The following is a 23869-nucleotide window of genomic DNA, read 5'->3' on the forward strand; positions in this document are numbered from 1 at the left end:
TGAGCTGGACCGCAGAGTGAAGTGCCTTCAGTGTGAATGTACAGTTTTCATAGTCATGAAAATACAGAAAAATCTTTAAATGAGAAGGTGTGTCCAAACTTTTGGTCTGTACTGTACATCGGTGGGGTAGAATAAAAAACTTGCTTTTAGCAGTTTTGAATACTTTGAGGGGTGCAATTTTTAAAATCATATTTTTTTCAGGTTTTCCGACATATAGGCCCCTCAATGTCACTATTCAAGCTGAAATATGTCTGTAATAAAATAGAATTTGTAAATTTTGTTGAAAAAAAAAATTTGCTACATAACTTTTAACCCTTCAAACAGCTTAACAAAATATTAGGACATTTAAAAAATGGATGTTTAGGTATGCATGTATGGTTATTGATGAGGACACAAAAATTAAAACTTTGAAAAATGCCATTTTTTTGTAAATTTGTAAATGTCTGACATTTTGATAAATGCAAACCTAAAATTCACCAATAGCATGAAGTAAAATGTGTCAGAATTACTGGGATTAGAAGAAGCATTAGTTATTACCACAAAAAGTGACAAATATGAAAAATGGGGCCCTCTCAGTAAAGTGAAAACAGGCTTTTGCCAGTAAGTGCTTAACCCTTCACTTGGCTTAGTAAATGGACCTTTGATGAAGCACCAGAAACAAGTGTGGATGCAGAAATGTGTTGGAAACAAATTTAGGGTAACAATTAGAGATGAGCAAACGAGAGAGACCGTGAGATAGAGACAGAGAGAAAGAAACAAAGAGTGTTTGGGTCCCCACTGACTTCTATGGTGTTCGGGTTCAAGTTGGGGTACAGTTCTGGTACCCAAACTGAACTTTAAAAAAAAGTTTGGTCAAACCCAACAAACCGGAACATCCTTAGGTCAGTTCATCCCTAGTAATAATATTTCAGCTACAGGGAGAATAAGGAAAAATGTATGCCTCATAACATGGCAGAGAACAAAACTCATTTCGATATTTGGAACTTATCAGTCGCAGAAATTTCTGCAACAAACCGGCAATGTGTGAACCTACCCTAACAATGAAATGACAACCTAAGAATGCAGAAAAACACTTACTTTATTTACTGCAAAAGCCGTAATTATATCAGACTCTTTATGGATTATGCGCGCTCTTCCTCCCGAGGACACAAAATCAGCTTCAGTCTGGAAAAAGGAAATCTTAATTTAGGGTAAAAGCTTAAAAAAGCTTCTGCATTATACATCTCATCATTTCTATAATCTATACATTATTATTTCTTAGAAGGCACTGATCTGGTCAGACTTTGCTTTCAGTAGTGTGAAAAACTGAAAAGCAATTTGGAACAAGGAGGTAATCATATTGTTTTTATATATGCACATTACCTCAGAAAAAGCAGAGAATGAAGCCTACTGCTTACATCCAGCTTTTCTACAGCCCTCCAATGATTAAACTGCACCTCGAAACTGTGGTTTATGGAGAAGGTGTCAGTGTACATGGAGGAGAACAAGGAGCAACCCGTGGAACACAAGCAGTGGTTGTGGGCAGCAGAGAGAAAACAGTAAATTAAGTACACTGGGAAAAAATGGGCTTAAATTTCCTGGAAATTTTCTTTTTTGGTTTATGTTCCCATAGGGCATTTCCACTGCAGGTGGCGTCTGCTGCAGATATCTGACTGAATATATTGCAAAAGGGCAAAATCTGTGGTAACAGGTGAATATATGCTGTGGATCTCTCCGCAGAGCAGAAAGCTTTAGTCTGTGATCAGGATAAGTGGTCAGAGGGAAAACTGTCAAGATTTATTTTTAATATAGTTTGTGACACAAATAAACTCAAAAAACCAAACACCAAAAATGTTTTAACGGTTTAACATAACAAATTAATACAGGAACTCTATTTCCAATGATACATTTATTTTTATCAACATATGTAATGATCAAATTTTGCAATTTCTTGTTCAGAAAGGGATTCCAAATTATTTGTAGTAGACCAGACAGGTTCATTGTAACGTATTGATGGACGTCAGACTTGAAGAGCAAGTCAGATCTGACATTTACCATTCACCATTACTGTTCACTAATCCCCAATGACCTGGCAACATGGTTCTCCAGGTCAGTATGAATAAAGCAATACCAAACTTATGAATTTGTTTTTTTGTTTTTTTTTATTAATGTAATGATAAAAAAAAAACAACAGATTTTTTTTTAAGTGTGCTTGAGTCACCATACCATTTTCTGATACCTATAAAACATTTTTTGTTCTTCCGTTCATTGTTGAAATAGCCATTGCTTTTGTTTTTTCCTTTTTTTAATGTACGCTTCATTATATGAAGAGATGAGCTGTAGCTTTAGTGTTTTTTTTTTTTTTTAAGTGCCATTTTGCCAAACACATATGTAAGCATTACATTTGTTTTAACTTTTTTATGGGTTTAATAAAACCCCCTCCCCCCCCCAAAAAAAACCCCTAACAATTGTAGTTTTTTTTATTATTTTTTTTAAGTCATTTACAAAAAAAACAAAACCCACTGTTCACGGTATTGTATGGGTTGATATGATTAGAGTGAGTCAAAATATGTCTGTGTAATTTACTAGTCTGTAATGTTTATTTTTAAAGATGTGATTATTTTAAAAGTTTATCATTAGTTTTTAGTAATTTTATAGAGGAAAAAAATCTGAGTTTTAATTTACCCTTAATATAGATATACTCTCTATATACCATGATAGATGATGCAAGCTTGAATCCTGGGGAAGAAAGCATTTCAAGAAAAGCAAATACTTTATTAAAGGGTAGGAGAAGAATTTTCATTTGTAGTATTGCTGCTTCTGCACTGAAGTTCACACACTTGTTTCGGACACCGGAACGTTTCCTCATTGCCTCTAAATACAGACGGCACACTTTTTATAAGGAGGTATACATACACATACATGTACCACTAATGAATCCATACCTCATTGAGAGATCTTTTCTTAGTAAAAATGTTTCTGATAAAGGTTTCTTGGATTCCCTCCTGTTTCACTAGATATTGCCAAAGTCTCTTTACTGGTAATGTGCTTGAATGTTTGGACCTAGATTGTAAAATTGTAAAGCAATTTAAATTCAAAAATACAAAAAACAGTGATTGTAAACGACTGTCAAAAAACAGACAGAAACCCCAGACATTTATGAAATACATCTTTTCTCTTATAAAGAGAAAACTCACAGCTTTACAGGAAATATAATGATTTATATATGTTTATTTGTTTTAGATAGCTACTGGCGGCATTGAACGTTAGTACCTAAAAACCTTTGATTTACATCCCTATTTTTCAATGGTAACGTTGTGTTATTTTGTGGATGGCACGGCTTCTCATTGACACCTCTGTACCACACACATGCTACTAAAGCTCATGCATGGGCAGAAGAAACAAGGAGCGCTCTGCTGCTGGGGACATAGTCTCAGTTTCTTACAATAGTCTTCCCTGTCTATCACCATCACTGGTCTTTGATTGGACAGTTCTCACACGGGTCCGAACATAGTCCAGTGTGATAATGATGGACAGGGAAGTGATGCAGAGTGTCATGGAAAAGTACTATTGATGATCATGGTGATGGGGTTGAAATCTCTTCTCATGAAATGAAGCGATGTCCCGGCAGCAGCACGCATAGTATCAGTCCTTCTAAATTCGCTCCTCACTAATCAGTGACATTTTGCAAATAGCAAGATTTCTCTGAAGGAAGGATAATATACATGCTGCTGCCGGGGACATTGCTTCATTTCATGAGAAGAGATTTCACAGTCGCTCCATAACCTCAGATCCACTGCCCATCATCAAAAATATGTACTTTTCATTGCCTCTACGCAGCGCTAACCTGTTCGATCAGAGCAGAAAGCAGCGATGGTGAAACTATGTACCCGGCAGCAGTGCGTACTGTATCTGTACTGCCACAGTCCTACACATGATCTCTCTACGCTGAGCTGTGACATCAGACAGAGCACAAATAGATCACTCCCTGCTGTGGAGACGCAGTGCCGCTAGAAATGTGTGGAGCTGGTGACGACTTTTAGCAGGTAAGATTTCCATTCCATGTGCGCACCCCACGCATGGTATGCAGATGTCTGTACCTAGCGTTTTCTAAATTATCTTACAAAAACTGTTATGTAAAATATATTAAAATAATAAAAACTGATGCGATTTTTGATCACTCCCCCCACCTTTGAACAAATCGCTCACATCTGGAGGAAGTGAGTGCTGCTGCTCTCTCTGTTCCTCTGGATGCATTGGATATGTCCAAAAGGCAGGGGAGAGTGAAGCGGCCACTGATTGTCTGCAGCGTTCATGTGACGCCACACTGTTAGGCTGTGTGCCCACTATGCGTTTTTTTAAGCGTTTTCGCAGCGACAATTCCGCCACAGAAACACTTAAAAACCACTTGGTAGAAGGTCTGCCATGTTCCCCAATGATAATCTGCATGTGCTGTGCACATGCTGCAGAAATTTCCGCTGCGGATTATGATTGCGGAAAAATCCGCAGCACTACCAATTATTTTGCGGAATCGCGGCGTTTTCACCGCCATTGACTTGCATTGGACAGCATGACATCCGCATCACTACATGTGCACATGCGGATACCATGCGGTTCAATGTGCGGATGGTACCCGGGTCTGGAGAAGAGGAGACTCTCCTCCGGACCAGGGTACCATAGTACCTGTAAAAAAAAGAATAAAATAAAAAATATACATTATACTCACCTTCTGAAGGGCCCCCGGTGTCCTTATCCGATCTGTACTGGCTTGCCCGGACGTCGCATGAATAAATGACGTCATGGCAGGTCCTTTTACACAACCGCGAGACACCAGGGAGACCGGACGCATCGGATAAGGTCCGTTTGCATGGATTTATATAGTGTGACCAAGTTGTCAAGCACTTTCCAAGTGATGCTAAAATCGCTTGGAAAGCGTTTGACAACCCGCATGCGGAAATGCATGTGAAAAACGCTTCACATCCGCTTGTCCCTGGCAGGAAAAACGCATGTACAATCCGCATGCGTTTTTTCTGCCAGGGAGATGCAGTAACGCTCAGGAAAAATCCGAAGCATTTCTGCATCGTGGGCACATAGCCTTATAAAATCCCGGGGAGAGCCAGTGCAAACTGCAAAGACACCGGAGGAAAGTGTTATGTTAAAAGGGGCAACATACGGATTAAGAACGGGTTGTCCGAGTAGTGGACAACCACTTTAAAGGGCTATTCCAATCTTCATACATGGGTATTGTTGGACATTGCAGGTAAATACAAGCATTTTTGTAATTTACTGCTTATTAAAATTTTCAGCCGTTTTTAAGATATTTTACTTTTGTTTACAGCTTGTTGTTTTAGCGACCGACCACCGTTGCTAAACAACAGAACATCCACAGTGTTTACAAGAAACTTTCTATTGAGCTTGTAAGCACTGTTTTGAAGCTGTCCATGAACATTTGAGCGCGCCATTAACTCTGAATCATGGCCAGCTTCAGTGCTTATAGGCTAGACAGCAGTCGTGGTCGGTCTTCTAGGTAACCAGCTGTAAACAAAAGATAAATCTCAAGATTAGCTACAAATTTTAATAAGCTGTAAATTACAAGTGCTTGCTTTTACAAGCCCTATTCAGCAACTTGGATCTATGAAGATGGGAAGAACATTGTAAACGGTTAAACTCACATTAGTGCATCGTGGCTATTGTTTATATGTTAAAAATACTTCAAAACACCCATAAACTTGTGATGACACCAGTATGAACAGATATACTAACTTGAAGGGTGTATTAGTTGGCTCCAGCAATGCTTTGTGTCTCAGGATTGCAGGACCAGCAGACAAGGCTTCCTCTGAGGTGGGGATTGTGATAAAGTCTTGTGGTGGGCCCTCATACAGCTCCAGCCGTCGTAACAGTACCTGCTCCCATCTCTGCAAAGTCTTCAATGTCGCATGGCAGAGTGGAGAAGCCACTGGAAGCTCTGAGAAGGTAAAAAAAAATACCTAATGGTCAACTGAACCAAAATCTACTTCTAAAGGAAAAGTTATTGTATTGAAAATAGTGTTCTGGTGAAAGAAATTCAGAGTTGTGTCTGAAATGTGTGTGGACAGTAGTTTTTGTGAAATGTGCACTTTTGTAGCAGCACTTGCATCGGGCTGTGAGGAAGGCATCCTTGGCATCTACAACCAGAAGGCGACCACCACCTGCCTCTGATTGACCGCTTTCTCTTTATTACTAGGCATGGAAAGAAAACGTCAGGCTAGAAGGCAGGGGTAGGTGGGGATAGCCCCCAGATCAAGAATACCAGAGACTCCTGCACATGGCTCAGATGACTTTTGAAAAAGCACCAATCACTATCTTTATTACTATCTTTATCTTGCCCTCAGCAATGCTAACAAAAGCTGGAATTTCTAACTATATTTTAGATATTTATATGTATTAAATAATATTAACAGTTAATAAGACAATAACATATATAAAAATACAGAAATATGCCATTTCATATGCTTAAAATAGTCATTCTGAATCCATTGTGTAAAGATAATAGTAATGACATTTCCATATACGATGACAAAACACTCTCGTCAGTAACGTTGGCTAAAGTGAACAGCGGACATGTGCCCACTGGACGCCACCCAAATCCATAAAATGGCTGATCTGGCTTTGAGCACCTGTATTTTCTGGACACCCAGTTGTGATTTTGGCACAGATACATTTTACCTAACCTATCTACATTCACATTGACATTTACGTATTATCCTATATATTTACCTGAAAGCTCGTGTCCGGCTAATGGGTAAAAGCTCTTGAGATTCTGAAGTACAAACTGCACCATAGTGAGACGCATCAGAGCCCAGCTGTAATATAGGCACATCATTAGTGAAGGATATGTGGAGAAGCAAGGCCAGCTTAGCAAGAAACATCTCTGCTTCTAAATTCCAAAACTAAACTTGTTAAGATAAAGGAATCAGAATTCTTGCTCAACTTGTGAGAAAAACTGTCGTACAAGACCTGGGCCAGATTTTTTTTTATGAGTTTTAGACATTGCCTATTTTTATCACAATGTAAAGTGTGCCATAAATATTGGGATAAAGTAAACCAGCCAAAAGATTTCTAACATGTCTACCAATTCTATCACACTGTGAGCTAGTGCTAAAGCTCCACGTTTTCTGTCCATCTGGTATCGTGTTAAGTGTTAAACCGTCTTTTTTGAGACAATATTACTAAACTTTTACCATTGAGGAACACGTAGCTAGATGCAGAACAGTACATCAGCATAGTGGCACTATTAGGTAGCAAGAACGTGTTGCAGTGGACCCTGAATACATTTCCCTAAATGTGAGGAACCATGTTGCAAAGGATTTAACCCAATGTTTTCCTACATCATGTACACACCATTGATTGCATACGAGATTACTCTGGGGACGCTGTACAACACCTCCTGTGCATCAGACAGGGCTCGTGCAGACAATATTTCAGGGAACCCCTCCAAATCACAAATGCGTTACGTATATCAGATTTGGAAAAAGTTGTTGGAAAGTGGACACTCACAAACTTGGTAGTGGATAGCTTGCCTCTATCCAGCGAGATAAAGCCGGCACTACTGTATATTAGGTTTATAGGAAACAATCAATAACAACAAATGCTATCTGATCACACTGAATTATGGGAAGACAGTAAGATCGCTAATGAAGTTACGCTAAGCCTTGGCACAAATGATAAGTGAGACCGCAGGCAGCAGACTTTTCATCCTGACAATTACATTATCCCTGATATAAAAGTAGAGGCAGTTTCTACAAATCGCCCAGCACAGATAATGGAGATTTCGTAAGTGAACACTACATTAAATAAAAGCACACCATTTTATACACCTCTATGCGGATTCAATTTTTGATGGGAGACATAGTGCCTTCTGTGGTGCAATTTTTTATTTAGCAAAATGACAGAAAACTTAATGGAACTTACTACAGTATGTCAGTAGAAATGCAAAATCTCTAATAGCAGACCTTAGAAGAGTTTTCTAGCCTGTATACTTTCTTTTCACTGGATAGCTGATAAATGCTAGATCAGATGGGTGTTATTGCTCGGACTGCACCGATTGCTAGAATTGGGAATTCCGTTCTACTCCTTCAGCAAGGACGCGGCTGGGCAGAGATTGAATGAAGGGTCTATAGCACTGACAAATCAAGCAAAGGTGGTCTTCCAATATGGATCTCCACCAATCAATTATCCAATGGATAGGAGATAAATGAGGATTTTTTACTCACAGTAAAATCTTTTTCTCGTAGTCTTCATTGGAGGGCACAGTAACCGTGGGATAGTCTGCTGCCACCTGGAGGCTGACACACTAATTGGAAATTGGCTCCTGCCTGGCTGCTAGCACCAGGCTCCTCAGTTTAATCAAAAAGCAGTGAGAGAAATCCAGAGGAATTAAAGCATGAAAAGAAAAATAATGCACATCCGACTGGGCAACCAAGGGTGGGAGCTGTGTCCCCCAATGAAGACTACGAGAAAGATTTTACGGTGAGTAAAAAATCCTCATTTCTCGTTTGTCCTATCAGGGGACACAATAACCGTGGGACGTCCCAAGTCTGTCGCTGGCTCCATCTTCCACCAATGAGCATGCGAGACAGCAGACGCGATGACGCCATTACACTGTGCTGCTGTGAAGATTCAGTGCACAGGGAACAGCAGCAGAGTGCCGAGGGAACGGGAGAGAGACGAGTATGGGCTTTTTTTTTTTTTTCCATGGGATGTTTTAAAGTACATAGGAGGCTGCGTGGGGCCTCACACTGTACATAGGAGGCTGCGTGGGGCCTCACACTGTACATAGGAGGCTGCGTGGGGCCTCACACTGTACATAGGAGGCTGCGTGGGGGCTCACACTGTACATAGGAGGCTGCGTGGGGGCTCACACTGTACATAGGAGGCTGCGTGGGGGCTCACACTGTACATAGGAGGCTGCGTGGGGGCTCACACTGTACATAGGAGGCTGCGTGGGGGCTCACACTGTACATAGGAGGCTGCGTGGGGGCTCACACTGTACATAGGAGGCTGCGTGGGGGCTCACACTGTACATAGGAGGCTGCGTGGGGCTCACACTGTACATAGGAGGCTGCTTGGGGGCTCACACTGTACATAGGAGGCTGCGTGGGGGCTCACACTGTACATAGGAGGCTGCGTGGGGGCTCACACTGCATAGGAGGCTGCGTGGGGGCTCACACTGTACATAGGAGGCTACGTGGGGGCTCACTGTACATAGGAGGCTATGTGGAGGCTCACACTGTACATAGGAGGCTACGTGGGGGCTCACACTGTACATAGGAGGCTACGTGGGGGCTCACACTGTACATAGGAGGCTACGTGGGGGCTCACACTGTACATAGGAGGCTACGTGGGGGCTCACACTGTACATAGGAGGCTACGTGGGGGCTCACACTGTACATAGGAGGCTACGTGGGGGCTCACACTGTACATAGGAGGCTACGTGGGGGCTCATTGTATATAGAAAAGCTATGTGGAGGCTCCTACTATATATAGACGGCAATGTTGGGGCTCATATTGTATATAGGAGGCAATGTGGGGGCTCCTACTCTATATAAGCGGCTGTGCGCGGGCTCTGACGGTATATAGTCAGATGTCAGCATAAATTAATTCTGCTCAATATTAAGTGATACAATTATTAATATAAATAATTATAATTGGTATCTTAATATTAATATTGAGCAGAATTAATTTCAGCCTATTGGTTCGGCCTCCACAACAGTCACTGTCTCTCTCATGTGGCCTCTGGGGAAAATTAATTGTCCACCCCAACAGTAAGGCATCCGAACGGAGCTTTGAGAGACTGGCAGAGCTGCCCAGCTTCTGGCTACATCCCACTATGTGAGAACCTCTCAGGGAGACGAGAGGTGAAGTACCTAAAGAAGGGAGAGCAATCTCCTCAAAGTGAAAAGGCGGAGAGTTCTGCCAAGGCAAAAGGAGGGAGAAGAACACTTGTACGCTTTCTCTTGGAGAAGGAGAGAGGAAACGCACAAAAAACTGAACTGGACATTTCTCTCTGATCAGCACAACAGGTTAACACCTAATCTGGCCTCTAAAGGCCTAAAATAGGTCTGAGACTCGGACATCAGTTGCCTCCAACTGACACTAAAAAACTGAGGAGCCTGGTGCTAGCAGGTGAGGTATAGTCTGCCAAGATGAGCAAATTTTCAATTAGTTGCATTAATAAGGTCAGCCTCCAGGTGGCAGCAGACTATCCCACGGTTACTGTGTTCCCCAATAAAATGAAGAATAAATGCTTTTGGCAGAAATATCCCTTTAAATGGGCTGTCCTCCCGTGTACATTTTTGGCAAACCGCGCTGCTTACCGCATCCCAACATAGTAGTATAATCTACGACACAAGCAGTCGTCACCCAACCACAAGGAAGGTATGTGCATATATGTGGTCATGTGATAAATAAGTTACTGCGGCTTCGCTCAATGCCTTCTTTGGTCTATGAATCTCTGCTGGAGAGAAATCCTAACACTGTGTACATTACTCACTGTCAAGATTCTTCGAACTGCGCAGCTTGCCGAAAATAGGTTTAGGGGTTAAGAACCATTTGAACTAATCACTTGTCATTATGGTACTACTGCGTCAGACAGCAGATCTTTGTTATGACTAAACTTCCCTCCCCCCCTTACACCTCACAGTACCGGTATAACAGACCCTCACACATTTCGTGCTCTGCTATGCTGCACTCTACCTGTAAGAGTTCGGGTTTGAGTGTTCCTGAATCTGGACATCAGATAATGACATGTCATCTTCTTCCTCGTCATCACTTCCTAGACTGTCCTCAGAATCATATTCCAGTCTGTTTTGTGACAGTGGAAAGAAAGGCTGAAAGGAGAAAAAAATGCTTGTAATATAAATCCCAATAACCGTTCAATAAAAAGTATACAATGATGGAGATGTGCGATTTCTCCTTCTGTTTAGATTCCATCTACCATCTTGTATCTCATTTACATTACATGGACATAAGATACAGCAGATTTGGATGTCAGTGGCTGGGTACTCTGTGCAGTAGTATCTGCTATCCCACCTCTATTACAATGTAAAGGAAGGGACACATTACTGTATATCTCACTGTATGTTCAGTACAGTAACAGCTGGGGATGGACTAGGAAGAGCCATCATTGCTTGCTCAGGTGCCACTATCTCCGCTCCTGTACAAATGTGTTGTCTCAGCAGAGATATGGAGAGATATTTAGTACTGTAACCATTTACATCTGCATTAGTACTTGCATTGTGTTTTTACTCATTGTGGACTTTACCATAAAATGCTATGATACACATCATGTTAATTTACACTACTGCATTAATTACCAAATGACATAGAAAAAAATTCTCCAGCGTTGACAGTAAGGATAAAACTTCACATTTATTGCATATCCATTAAAAAGACATGCTAGGCACTCCAGTGAAAGAAACCCCAAGGACATGAAACCGACACGTTTCGACTAAGCAGTCTTACTCATAGTCTGATGTATGGGAGAGTTCTGTATATCCTACATATTGGATCCTACATTCCGAGGAATGTAGAATGTACATCGGGACCCCTCAAGAAAAGCATCACGAGACATCTTCCAGATGCGGTTAATCCCACAGCGGTAAAGATTTCTGCCGTTTCTAGGCACTGTTCCCAAGTTCACAATGGTAACACAAGATGCCTTAAGGTTACAGGGTTAGAAAAGGTTTTCAAGCCATTTAGAGGGGGGACATTAGAAGAAAAATCCTAAATGGAGAATACTACTGGATTTTTAAACTTTAAACTAGAGTCCCACAAGGTCTTAACACGAGACAAGATCTAATCTTACAATACAACTAATGTTCTTCTCATATATTGTTTCAGAGCTTTTGTCATTAGTTTTTATATACATGCTACACCCATTCAATGTAACATAGGGTTAACTAGATTCCTACATACCCATCAATTAGCTCATACCCGGGTGTTACTTAAAGGTGTGTATATAAGTTTTCATGAGTAAGACTGCTTAGTCGAAACACGTCGGTTTTGTATCCTTGGGGTTTCTTTCACTGGTGTGCCCAGCGTGTCTTTTTAATGGATATACAATAAATGTGAAGTTGTATCCTTACCATCAACGCTGGAAAATTTTTCTGCTCTTGATAAGCGCCCAGGACCGGGGCAGCTCCGTGCGGTGATCTATCCCCCCACAAAGTGCCTGGAATTCGGTGAGCTGACTTCCCATTCCCTCCTCTCTACCTTTTCGAAATACCAAATGAATCCAATCCACAGCAGTCATCAGAAGACCCCCCCCCAATCTCATTTGGGCTAGGTTCACACTGCATTCTTTTTACATTTTCAGTGTAAAATCTCTTAATGTATGTAATGATTATTTCTATAAATTGTAATTCTTCTCTTTTTTTCCATCTGTAATTTAAAGCATAGTCAACTATGAGCTGTATATGTCTGGACTATACGCCTAGAGATGTTCCTGATGTTGACACCAAGTAGCTTACATGTATGTACTGTATACAAAAAGGTTCATTGACGTTTTTGTCAGGTACCTTGGCTATGAAATAATCCCAGATGCTGAGTTCAGGAGGGATGAACTTCTCGCGGAATATGGATGAACCCTGGTCTAACACTGGTGACGCAAAAACAGATGAACTCTCTTTGAGAGGAGTTTTTGTGGAAAGTCTGAATCGCTTTGATGCCTTGTCATTTTCTTCAGCTGGAGGAGATACAGCAACTATAAAATAATGAGAAACAATAGAAGTTGTAATATTGTAAAAGAAGAAGACTCACGAATAAATAACTAACCTATATCCATAAGTACCAACTATAAAGAAAAAAGCATACAATGGGCTAAATTACCAGAATTAGTGCAAAAAAGTTAATCGACAGTGGCCACTTAGTATATTGTGATCTACCTAATACAGAGGCTAGAGGGCACGGAGATGATTTGGCCCTCTTAGGCTGGGGTCACACCAGCATATATTCTCTTATCTGACAGAAGCGAGTCAATTATGCAAATCAGAGTTTGATCCAATTCTCTCAGAGGAGGAGAAGATTGAGAAAAACAAAAAATGTTCATGTTCTCCATTCTGTCAGTCTGTGGAAATTGGACTGCACTCAGATGTTATCCAAATGCAGTCCAATGTTTTCCATGGACTCGTTGACTTGCATGGCCCAGTGCAATCCGAATATTGGATCAAACTCTAGTGTGCTGTGATTTTTTTCCTAGTACAGGCTCAGTCCGAGAAAAAAAAAATCAGATACGTGTACGGCCCCATAGAATAACATTGGTGTAAATGTGATCCAATATTTTGTCGGCTCACACTCGGCCAGAAAATACGGTCATGTGCACGAACCCTTACTTCAAGTGATTTTCTGGGATAAAAATAGCCTATCCCTTAGGTTGGGACATCAGTATTGGATCTGTGTGTATTCAACTCCCTTTCACTTCAATAGGACATATGCAATAGGACCTGACTGTGTGCAGTGGCAGCTCGGGAGGTGGCGGGACACAACTTCATTTCTTAAAGGGACTGCCAGCATAGAATGACTGTTGAAACCAAGTACAGACGCTCGTCCAAACAATTAAGTGCACCTTTCCACCTGCTTGATTTCCCTCTATCTCCATCCCCCTGTTCTTTGAGTGACCGCTTTGGCTTCATAGATCAAGAGAAAGGTGGAGATAGATAGATAGAAAACAAGCAGGTGTGAAAGTGAACTTAATTGTTTCATGTCATCATGATGGACAAAGCGCCTCTACTTGGTTTGAACAGTCATTCTGTGCTGACTCTCGTTGCTTCCCCCATCCATACATGCCACATGAAGAAGAATAGGTGACATTTTTGTTGTGCCCCTGGGTCTGCCAGCACCTGCAGGGCGAGAGATTCAATGGCATATCGGTACATATGGTGTTCGTTTGGGCTGCACTAGATTCTGAATTTCATATACTAGATCACACAGTCCCTCCCACCAGCCCTACTCCCACGGGTGCTGTGCTCTGTATCTCTGCATTACCATTTAATAGGGTTAATTATTAATAAAAGTTTGTATTAATTGGAGACCTTTTTTGAGTCCAGCTTCTTCATGCAGGTAGACTGAGAAACATAAATAATGAAGTGGCTGCATTCCTCAGGGGAGTTGCTGAGAGTAGGTGACCACTGATCGAATACTGATAACGTATCAAAAAAGATAGATCATCACTACAGAGATCACCAAAAAACCCTTTAAGATGAGGGAATGGGAGGTGAACGAATGCCTTTTTCTCTTTTGTTTGCCTCCAGCATATACAAATGCAGCACTAGGGAAAGAAAATCAGCACTGCTTCTGCCACCATTATCATTATATCAGAAATCCAAAGAAAGACGTTCTCGGGAATTCAGATGAATCTCATGCTCTTCAGCCATTGTGACTATCTGAATTTCAAGGGCTGCAGCGTCTGCTCTTTTGGATTGCTAGGAATCATACATGAAATCTTCATACCAAACAAGAATGATGGCACACACACAGCACTGTGTGTGATCTTTATATAAGGCAGGTCTATTCAGTGGCCACTGGTTTTAGTAGTCTTCCTTTAAAATAAGTTAACTGGAATCAACTTACCTTAGATAAACCTGCGATTATTAAGCTGAAATACAATACAGAATATTCTACATATAACACATTGAAGAACCCAAACGTGCACAATCGGCATGCGCATGCCCAACGGAAAGTGGTCAGCAATAAAAGGATGGTCTTTAGAGGCAGAAGTACAAGTACCCTGCAAAAAGCAAAGGGTATGTACCAAGATCCAAAACTACCCCTGGCATCCCCCTGGTCTCAGGATTGCTGGGATCTCAGGAGTTGGATATCAAGTGATCAATAAGTTGTCCCTTATGTTATGGTTGAGGTGGCGACTTCTAATCTTGGTACATACCCTTTAACCTTAAAATCAAATGGACATATTTTGTAAGTATCAGATTACGTGTCAAGTTATTTTATTAGACCAAGGGGAACAGGCTATCTTCCAGTATATTACAGTGGATATAGTAGTGAATAGAACAAGTTTAAAATGGAGGAAATAATGGAATGGAGCGTGACAGCAACACACACAACAGCAAAGAGCAAGCCAATACCAAGGAAAGCGAAAAACTCATCATCACCTGTAACTAGCAGCTAAAAAGTACACCCAATCAATTAATGTTGGGAAAGACCTAGATAGCAGTATTGATCATTTTTTCCGGCAATTAACCCTAGTCACCCATAACTACATAAGCAGATCATTGGCTGCTCCAGCTTACTTATGTGGCTATACATATTAGTATATCCACTTCAGCAGGAGCGGCCGTCCATCTAATTGGTATGGGGGCCTCCCGACTTAGCTGACATGATGGATTTCAACATGCCCACCACTTTTGATCTTAAGTAGATAAGTGACCTACAGAGGTGTCTGGCATTCGCCTAGCCTCCGCTCACTGTCGAGCACGCTCAGCTTGTAGTGTGCATGTGCTCTTGTGTACTGAGCACCTTTTCTTGTAGCATCTGCAGCCACTCTTATGTGACCACCAGATTATCAGTAGATGTTACCAAATGTATCTGTGTGCCTGGTGCCCTAGCAAGCCTCACCTGTGGGCATTTTTAATACTAGGCAACCACTACCTCCATGATTGGTAGGTTAGTGAGTTGTTGTTTTCATCAGTATTTTGCACCTATGCTGCCCCCTCCTTTATCATGGGGTCTGCTTCATCCTGCTAGTGCATGGTAATCTGACCTGGTGTTGGTAAGGCGGTTTCTTTTTTGTTGGGAGATGGATTTCAATATACAACCTACTTTTGTTCTTGCGTATAGAAGTGACCACCATAGGTGTCTGGCATTCGCCTATCCCCCACTCGCTGTTAAGAACACATGCACACTACAAGCGGAGCGTGCTTGTAGCAAATTCTGCTCATGGTCTGCAGTGTCTTAGCACTAGTGTGGGCATGAAACTTTTCGGGAACAAGGCTTTCAGATGCCAAAATTCCATGCAATATACTTAGTTTACCAAACTAGATTATTCCACAAAATAATCCTTTTACCAAAGACATCACATTGCCCAACCTTCATCATTGCTGTAATGCCAAAAAAAACAAATGTTTGAGCAATTTGTTTTTATTTAAAAAGGATTAAAATGATTACACTCTGATCTTGAAGAAAAACTTAATTTTTCTGTTACTGAACTAAATGAATAGCGAATGTAGATCTTTTCTGTCAAAGATGCTGTTTTGTCAACAATGATACATACACATGTAGCTTTTTTGCGAAAAGGTTCAACGGAAGACCTGCAGTCAGTAATTCCCCCTACCACTGCTCTAAACCAAGGTAATTGATGTAGGGTCAGTTGGGTCGAAGTATTACTTCCGTGTGACCTTCTAGTGCTATTTGTGAAGTGCGATCCCTGCGCAGTTTGGGGGTAGGAGTGCAGACGCCTGTCTCACTGTGTGCACACTTGGAGGAATAAGCTTGTGTGCCTTGTACTACCTGTTTGTAATCTAGCAATAAACACTCCCGTCTGCCTATACCTAGGGCTGCTTGCTGATGGTTTTACAATTATTTCTGCTATCACAGAGCCAATCACTGCCTTACCATTATACTATAGACTAAACTATTCCCCCACAAAAAAAGTACTCTACTATTCAGGCGATTGTAGCCCTGTCTCAAAAACACTGCACACCCCTTCCATTGCTTGAACGGCTACAAAAGCTATAAAACACACAAACCACACCATAAACCTAAAAGCAAAATGCTAGCCACACAGCATGTTAGTAAACTAAGATGAAAAGGTAAAAAAGGGATCATATGGATTTCTAATGGTTTTTCATCAATGGATTTTGCTCAGATATCAAAACTTTAACTTATTGCAGGTTTATCTACCAGACTGCTGACAGCCAGTATTGATTGTTATAAAGTGGGTCTTTAATGTTCTGCAGGAAGAACACCAAGTTTCTTTATGCAAAATATGTTCTTTGTATAAAAAACATACACAGGTAAGGAATTTTCTTCTATGCCAATAAATGAACAATTAGAAATCCAGTGAAAAATAAATGCAGTACAAAAAAACATCTCTCCCAGTGCTAGCCTATGGTCCTGGAATGGGGAGCGAAGAAAACACTGCCCTCAACTAAAATCTAGTTTCTTGCCTGAAGGGCTGGGAGGGCTATGGGTACTGATGGCAGTAAGGGCTTTGGAAAAGCCAACACATTCCATGGAGAACACAACTACCTGATGAGGACTAGGAATAGAAAAGTATTTTCCTGTCAAAACAAAAAGAGAGAGAACATTCAGAGCATGAGAGGGGCTGGAAAGGGATTTACACAGCACTTCAAAAACGTATTGAAGACCTGGCGTATTAAAGACCAACCTCTGTATCAACATGTTAGGCTATGGGTTGAACTAGATGGACTTAGTCTTCCTTCAACCTTAAAAACTATGTTACAAATCAGACAGCAATGCTCATTACCGACTGACCAAAGCAAGCAGTATTTTAGGCTCTTCGGTATACCCATGTTTTAACTATGTACGGAGTAAACCCTCCTGCAGAAATACCTAGCTGCAGCGAGTGTAAAACCGCCTGCACTTCTATACTGGTCACATGGAGTAAGCTGCTCACACGGACCCAGAGCTCACCGCGTACAGTGCTGCTCTGTGACCAGGCGGAAAAAGTCAACCTAAAGATTCAGACATTCACAAAAGAGCGCACACATACACAAGGTAAGAAATGCACGCTTCTGAGACTCATTGTCTGACATCGGAGCGCCTTTGTAAGGAGTCCGATCTGACATTCGTATCGATTCATATACATGTTTGATTACAGGGTTAGGAGATGCTAGTGACAGGAGAGAGATATAGGAGCTAATTTCTGGCTCCGTACCGATCACGTCCCATTGCCCAGTTCTGGCATTTTAGAATTGATTAGGGTATACATCATCTTCAGGGTAAAAACATCAATGTCCGTCCTGAAGCATAAAGGAAGTGATTTGTTAGAGTTATAAATGAAGTGGTCTACGACTTGTGCCCCTCTCTCATCACAACAGCAGTAGCTAACAAGAGGTCCATGTATGGTTCTTGCTCATATGGCCCAATATTGGGGTCCTCAGCTGTATATACATAGTGACTACATTATATGTTAATGCTACCATGACAGATTACTGACTTCTTGCTAAAAGATACAGTACTAGAAAAATGCCCTTGCTCCTATGCAGTGTGGAAGCCAATGAGCACCTATGCACAGTGTATAACCTTTTCGCCTAATAACACATATTATATCATCCTGAATGTAAGCACAAACACAAAAAAGACAACACAATAAATTACTAAGACACAAGCAGGTGGCGGTGCTATACATTACCGGTGAACACAAATGTGCAAAACAGAAAACATAATGGATCATAATATACAAAGATTTCTACCACAATAATGTGTAAGTAATGACTGACCTGTCACTGGTTTCACAGGCATTTGTCCCCTGCATGGGATTCGAGCTCCTCCACCAAACACTGCAGACCACATTTTGTCACCCAAAGGATGGGCAATGGTGCAGAATAACTCTTGGCTTGAGTGAGTGGCTAATCCATGGATGAAGAGACTCAGGTAGACAGCAGTAAGAATTTCGCACAGCAGGATTGTAAGGCCTGGTTGGGCTTCTTCCCCAGCAGTATTAAGTAGGCGGATTAAGCTACTTATTCCTACATAGGACAAGAAATACACAAAATTGCCATTTTCAAACTTATCAAGTTAGTATCTGGCACCTGCAGAAGGCTGGGGCTACACAGCGACTGACAGTGTCTGAGGTTCACGTCGCTGTACCAATGCAACCCCAATCACTTGCATTATACTGCTCCGAAACAGCGGCATGCAGCAATCATTGGCTGCACAGTCTGTACCGCAGCCAAGTTGGCGTGCAGCAGCCGCAGCGTTAGAGGGAATCTGTCAGCAGGACTTTTCTACTTAATCTATGAGCAGCATATCGTAGGGGCAGAGAGCCGAGTTCCAGGCATGTGTCACTTGCTCAGCAGCTTGTTGTAGTTTCAATACAATTAGTGTTTTATCAGCAGGAGATTATCAGTGCAGGACTAGCTTTCACATGCAGGCCAGTCAGACTGATCTGTGTAGCACCGCCCCCAGCACTGATTGGCAGCTTTACAGCTGAAAATAATGTACAGTGAACTCAGGGATCTGCCAATCAGGAGTATGGGCAGGGTTATACACAACTCAGCATTCTGACTACTGCTACATCTACAGCAGAGAAAGCAAGGATTGTATACAACTACAGCAATCAGCCCGGTAAGTGATACGTTGCTGGAATCAGGCTCTCCGCCCCTACCTCAAGCTGCTCTCAGATGCCATAACTAAAACCTGCAGGCAGATTCCCTTTAATATTTGAAAGCAAATAAAATTTTTATGAGGCATATTACGGGGTGCAACGTATACACTTTAAGTGAACAAATACTATGGAGAGATGGGTGCAGCAGGATGTGTCCGCTAAGCCACATTTGCAATAAAAAATAAAAAAAAACTGTAAGGGTCCTTTGTGCAAAACTTGTATATTTAATGTTTTTATTTGTGAAGTGGGAGCCTCCCAAGCAATGGCTGTAAGCCCGCAAGGGCAGGGTCCTCTCCCTTCTGTACTAGCCTATCATTGTTAGTTTGTTTACTGGTAGTGATATCTGTACTTTGTATGTAACCCCTTCTCATATACAAAACCATGGAATCAATGGTGCTATATAAATAATAATAATAATAATATTACTAATAATAATAATGGTGAAGTCATATATATTAATTATTTATTAAGTAGAAGACATGTTATAGAGTAACAATATCTGGCCAGAGAATATAGTTATGTAGTCGTCCAGCAAGCAGGTAAAGCATAATCTCTTTCCATCACTTGCTTAGTGAGTGGAAGTTATGTGCAAACCATACCTGGCCAGTGGGTGGGGGAGGTGTTTGGTATGACCGCTTCATCCAGACTTGCTGTGCGTAGAGGCTGCCGATGGATAAGAAGAACGCTCTGGTACACCATACCTGTAAAGGGGTTGGTCTGAATAGAGGAACTGAAAGACAGAATGATGGTATACAGTCATTATAACATAGGATGACACATGTCAGATATAGACCCCACTATAAGCCAGCAAGAAGGTCCAGTACAAAATGGCTCCCGCTCTGACCAGACCATTTACTACATTGACTGCCATAGATCTCTCAATAGAAGTTGACCATTGTGGATTCTAGTACCTGATGTGACATCCATCTTACATTAATGGTCAATCTTAAAGACCGTGTGTAATGTTACGTGGCTCTTACACAACACATGCAATCTCCTAGAGTAGACCGACATTGTGCATTCGATTATTGCAATGTATTCCTCCCCATATGTCTGTTCACATAAAGGCCATCTCCAGTAATATAACTGTTCACTCATACCTGTTGGCCGGTCCTCCACAAAGGCACTGATAGATACAAGCAGAGAGAGATGCCGCCAGAGTGTGCATTACATATATCTGGGAGGGAAGGAACCATGAAACATGGGCACGTTATTACAATTCACATTTACAAATTCACCTTCCTAAGCCATAATAAAGCACATACCTTATTACTGCGGACATCGGGGTGCGGAGGTGAATCCAGGTTTATTATGGCATGCAGAATATCATGAGTCAGGTTACTGAGATGTAACAGAGGGTTGGCCACAACAGTTTTGGCACTTGCTGTGCAAGCAAATAAGAGCGGGATGGATGTCTGTTCTGTTTGAGGATTGGAAAGGACAGATGTATCCTGGAAAGAAAAAGTTTAATTAGTTATTTGGTGAAAAAAAAAAGTTCTATGCATTTATCAAAGCATAAGTATCTGACAGCCTGAATAATTTCTGCATTCAGGGACCGAGAAACAACAGACACTGGGCATTTGTGGCCAATTCAGGCATTCAGGATAAAACATCTGTAAAGCTGTGTTCCTCAAAAAAAACAAGAAAAAACATTTCACATTTTTTCTCCTCTGCAAGTTGCCATATTTTTTTCATAATGAACTATATAAAATGGCACCTTTTTGAGGGACATAATGTAATTAATAATGATGTTTTTTTTGGTGGTGGCACTAAATAATTCCACCATTGTTTTTATATATGCCTACTGTATGAATGACATGCTATCAGTATGAAATTACTACATTTCTATATTACAGCGGACTGCTGCTGATGACATTGGCATAGCTCCTGTGCCAACAATATCTGTGCCGTAATTGTACGGTGTGTAATCCATATGCATACACTCTATTTTCACACCAGGACACAGAAAAGATTTAAAAGGGTTAAATTGGAACAATTCTAGGTACATAAGCTTAATAAGTTAAATATCAGCCCCCTCCGGGCAGCTTCCCCATCTATCACCCACTCTATATTCCCGGGTCAGTAGTAGTAAGTGGCTGGACAGATGTCAGCATGATAAATGTGCTGTATGTTTTATGTCGTACAGCAGGAGCTTACACAGTCCCAAGGGCACTGATACATGAACAGTAAGCTTATTACTTGGCTCTGAAAGCGGTGTACTTAGCATTGTTCTCCAGTTTAAGAACATACATTGCATCTTGCTTGTTAGCAACATTAACACCTGAGTGACTGAAACAAGAGAGAGTACCTGCTGAGACTCCTGAAGAAGCAAGATCAATTCCATTCGTACTGAGGCCAGCCCACCACCATGAGATCCGTGCAGGACACAAAAGCTCAGAAACATCCTCAGAAGGGACTGGAATTTTAGCAACCACTGCCGCCTCTGAAGAAGCTCTTTCCTTTGCTTCGTCGCCACTTGATCACAAGAATTATCTGAACTGTCCTCATAAGAATAATCAATGGCTCCCGCAGAATTCAGCTCATCCAGATTAGCACTGTAATCACATATCTTCTGCAAAGCAACCACGGCTTTCTCCAACCAACTATACAGCTGATATCGTAGTTTGCCACCATCCACTTCATAACCAGTAGATAATGTCCGTAGCTCACCAGTAAGGATCTTCAGACATGCTCTGAATTTTAGCTGCGCAGCGATCACATCTTCAGAGTGGCTGAGGATGTCATTTTCATCAATGCTTAGAGATTCTGAGTAACTTGTCATGGTCGCCTCAGGTTTGTCACTTTCTGTACTTGGAGAAGGCTTTAAATCCTTCATTGACAAGCCCGAGCCTTCGGATTCCTCATCTGTTTCGCTATCCCACTTTAATTCCAAAGGTTCATCTTCTAAGACCATGGATGGCTGACTCCAGTCAAATAACAGGGCAGAATTCTGCCGCTTCTCTGGGGATCCATCAGATGCTCCATTGACCAAAGAGCTTGACCAATCAAATTCACAAGCCGAGTCTTTCTTCTCGCCAAGTAAAGGAGATAATGGTGTAGACACCTTGCTTGTATCTGCTAAACTTGAAGTCCGAATCAATGGCTTTGATCTCTTTACTACCTTGGGCATTTTTGATAACACTTCGAGAGCTAACATTGGACAGCCGGCTTTTAAGTGAGCATGTGCAGTAGTGAAGAAAAGTTTTCTTTCCCCCAGGTTAATTTTGTCAGCCAAGCCATTTTCAACAGAGAGACGCATTTTGGTAGAGGACGCCTCTGAAGATCCAAAATGTCGCCTTAACAACATGGGGTGAGTTCTTAAGAAGTTGTAGAAATTGAAGACTGATGGGTCACAGCTTGATGAGAGGCTCAAAGAGTCATCTGCAAAGCAATAGCCAATAGCAACAGGTAAAAATAGAAAATGGCTTGAAAAACAAGAAACAAACAAGCCTACCAAGGAAATAAAGTCAGGTTTTATAAGCTTTGGTAAAGATTACTTTCTATCATTTGTGTCACGTAGAATAATTCCCTAATACAAGTAACATAAGGACTGCAGGAAATACCAAATTCATGGCTCTCTGTTCGATGGACACCTTGGCAAAAATACAGACTGTCATTTACAAAACATTAGTCTGTGACAACACGGCAGGCACAGGTTGACATAAAACAAGTCAGCAAATAACAGCAGCTCAGGCTAGCAGCGTACGGACAACTCCTCGCCATCCTGCATATTCCTGTTTGCACATTGCTAAAGTTAAAAGACCACTTGCAAGAAGATCATCAATCACCCTCATCATCATCCCAAGCAGTGAAATTAGACTATTTCTCACATATCCACGTGACATTTTACAGCCAAATAATGGAACTCTGACTGAATTAAGGAACTGAACGGCATGACCTATACATGTCCCCAATAGATGAATAATCTGCCTTAAGCCTTTACATTTCTCCTCATCAATCCTCCTCCTTCAGCTTTCACCTGTAATTTACTGTCAGTGGATGTTGACTACAGGTAACCATTTTTCTTTGCCAAGACTGAACTATCAAAGACACGTTGAAAACTAGAAACCTAAAAACATTACCTACCCCTCCTCCCAAAAAAAACGATGGCATAAATGCATTAGCCTTAAGAAACTAAAGCCAAACTGACTAGCTTTTATTGGCAATCAGCTAGTTTTCTATAAGCTTTGTTTGCGTTGGTGGATAATAAAGAAGTGCGGTCCTAAGTGAGGGGATGCTGCTGTATGATGCTTCTACACCCCTAATAAAGCATATAAAAAAGGGGGGGTGCCAGGGTGAGATTATTTAAAGGGCTAAGTATCAACTGCATTATAACTAATGCAATTTTCATATTTTCAGTCTGAGTGCTGTCCTTGGAAAAAAACGGAATGCACTCGGACCAATGTTATTCAATGGACAGTTTTCTGGATGAAAAGCTGAACGTTTTTTATATGCTTAAATATCTACCCGTGTGTGTCCACTAGCTGGGCTCAGTCTCTCAACCCTTATCCATATGCATGTCACTTGACAAATGGTAAGGTTTTTAAT

At 41.3% G+C, this 23869-nt stretch overlaps 1 protein-coding gene across 2 annotated transcripts in view; it reads right to left on the reverse strand.

Annotated features, from left to right (window-relative positions):
* The window catches only part of DMXL1 (Dmx like 1), a 136809-nt gene that overhangs the window by 21675 nt on the left and 91265 nt on the right, over window positions 1-23869 (reverse strand). The window contains exons 24-35 of one of the 2 annotated variants that reach the window (XM_073676939.1): window positions 21630-22702; window positions 20587-20772; window positions 20422-20498; window positions 19921-20051; window positions 18435-18683; window positions 17139-17252; window positions 12537-12721; window positions 10714-10847; window positions 6736-6821; window positions 5743-5944; window positions 2925-3042; window positions 1078-1164 (exon numbers count right to left, since the gene is read on the reverse strand). In XM_073676939.1, coding sequence (XP_073533040.1) covers window positions 1078-1164; window positions 2925-3042; window positions 5743-5944; window positions 6736-6821; window positions 10714-10847; window positions 12537-12721; window positions 17139-17252; window positions 18435-18683; window positions 19921-20051; window positions 20422-20498; window positions 20587-20772; window positions 21630-22702 — 2642 coding nt within the window. The remainder of the gene's footprint in view (window positions 1-1077; window positions 1165-2924; window positions 3043-5742; window positions 5945-6735; window positions 6822-10713; window positions 10848-12536; window positions 12722-17138; window positions 17253-18434; window positions 18684-19920; window positions 20052-20421; window positions 20499-20586; window positions 20773-21629; window positions 22703-23869) is intronic. The other variant, XM_073676944.1, reaches the window with a different exon arrangement.

Source organism: Phyllobates terribilis, unplaced genomic scaffold, assembly GCF_046119375.1.
Source record: "Phyllobates terribilis strain yellow unplaced genomic scaffold, ASM4611937v1 Scaffold_1__5_contigs__length_1240528914, whole genome shotgun sequence".
In the NCBI taxonomy this organism is placed as follows: Eukaryota; Metazoa; Chordata; class Amphibia; order Anura; family Dendrobatidae; genus Phyllobates; species Phyllobates terribilis.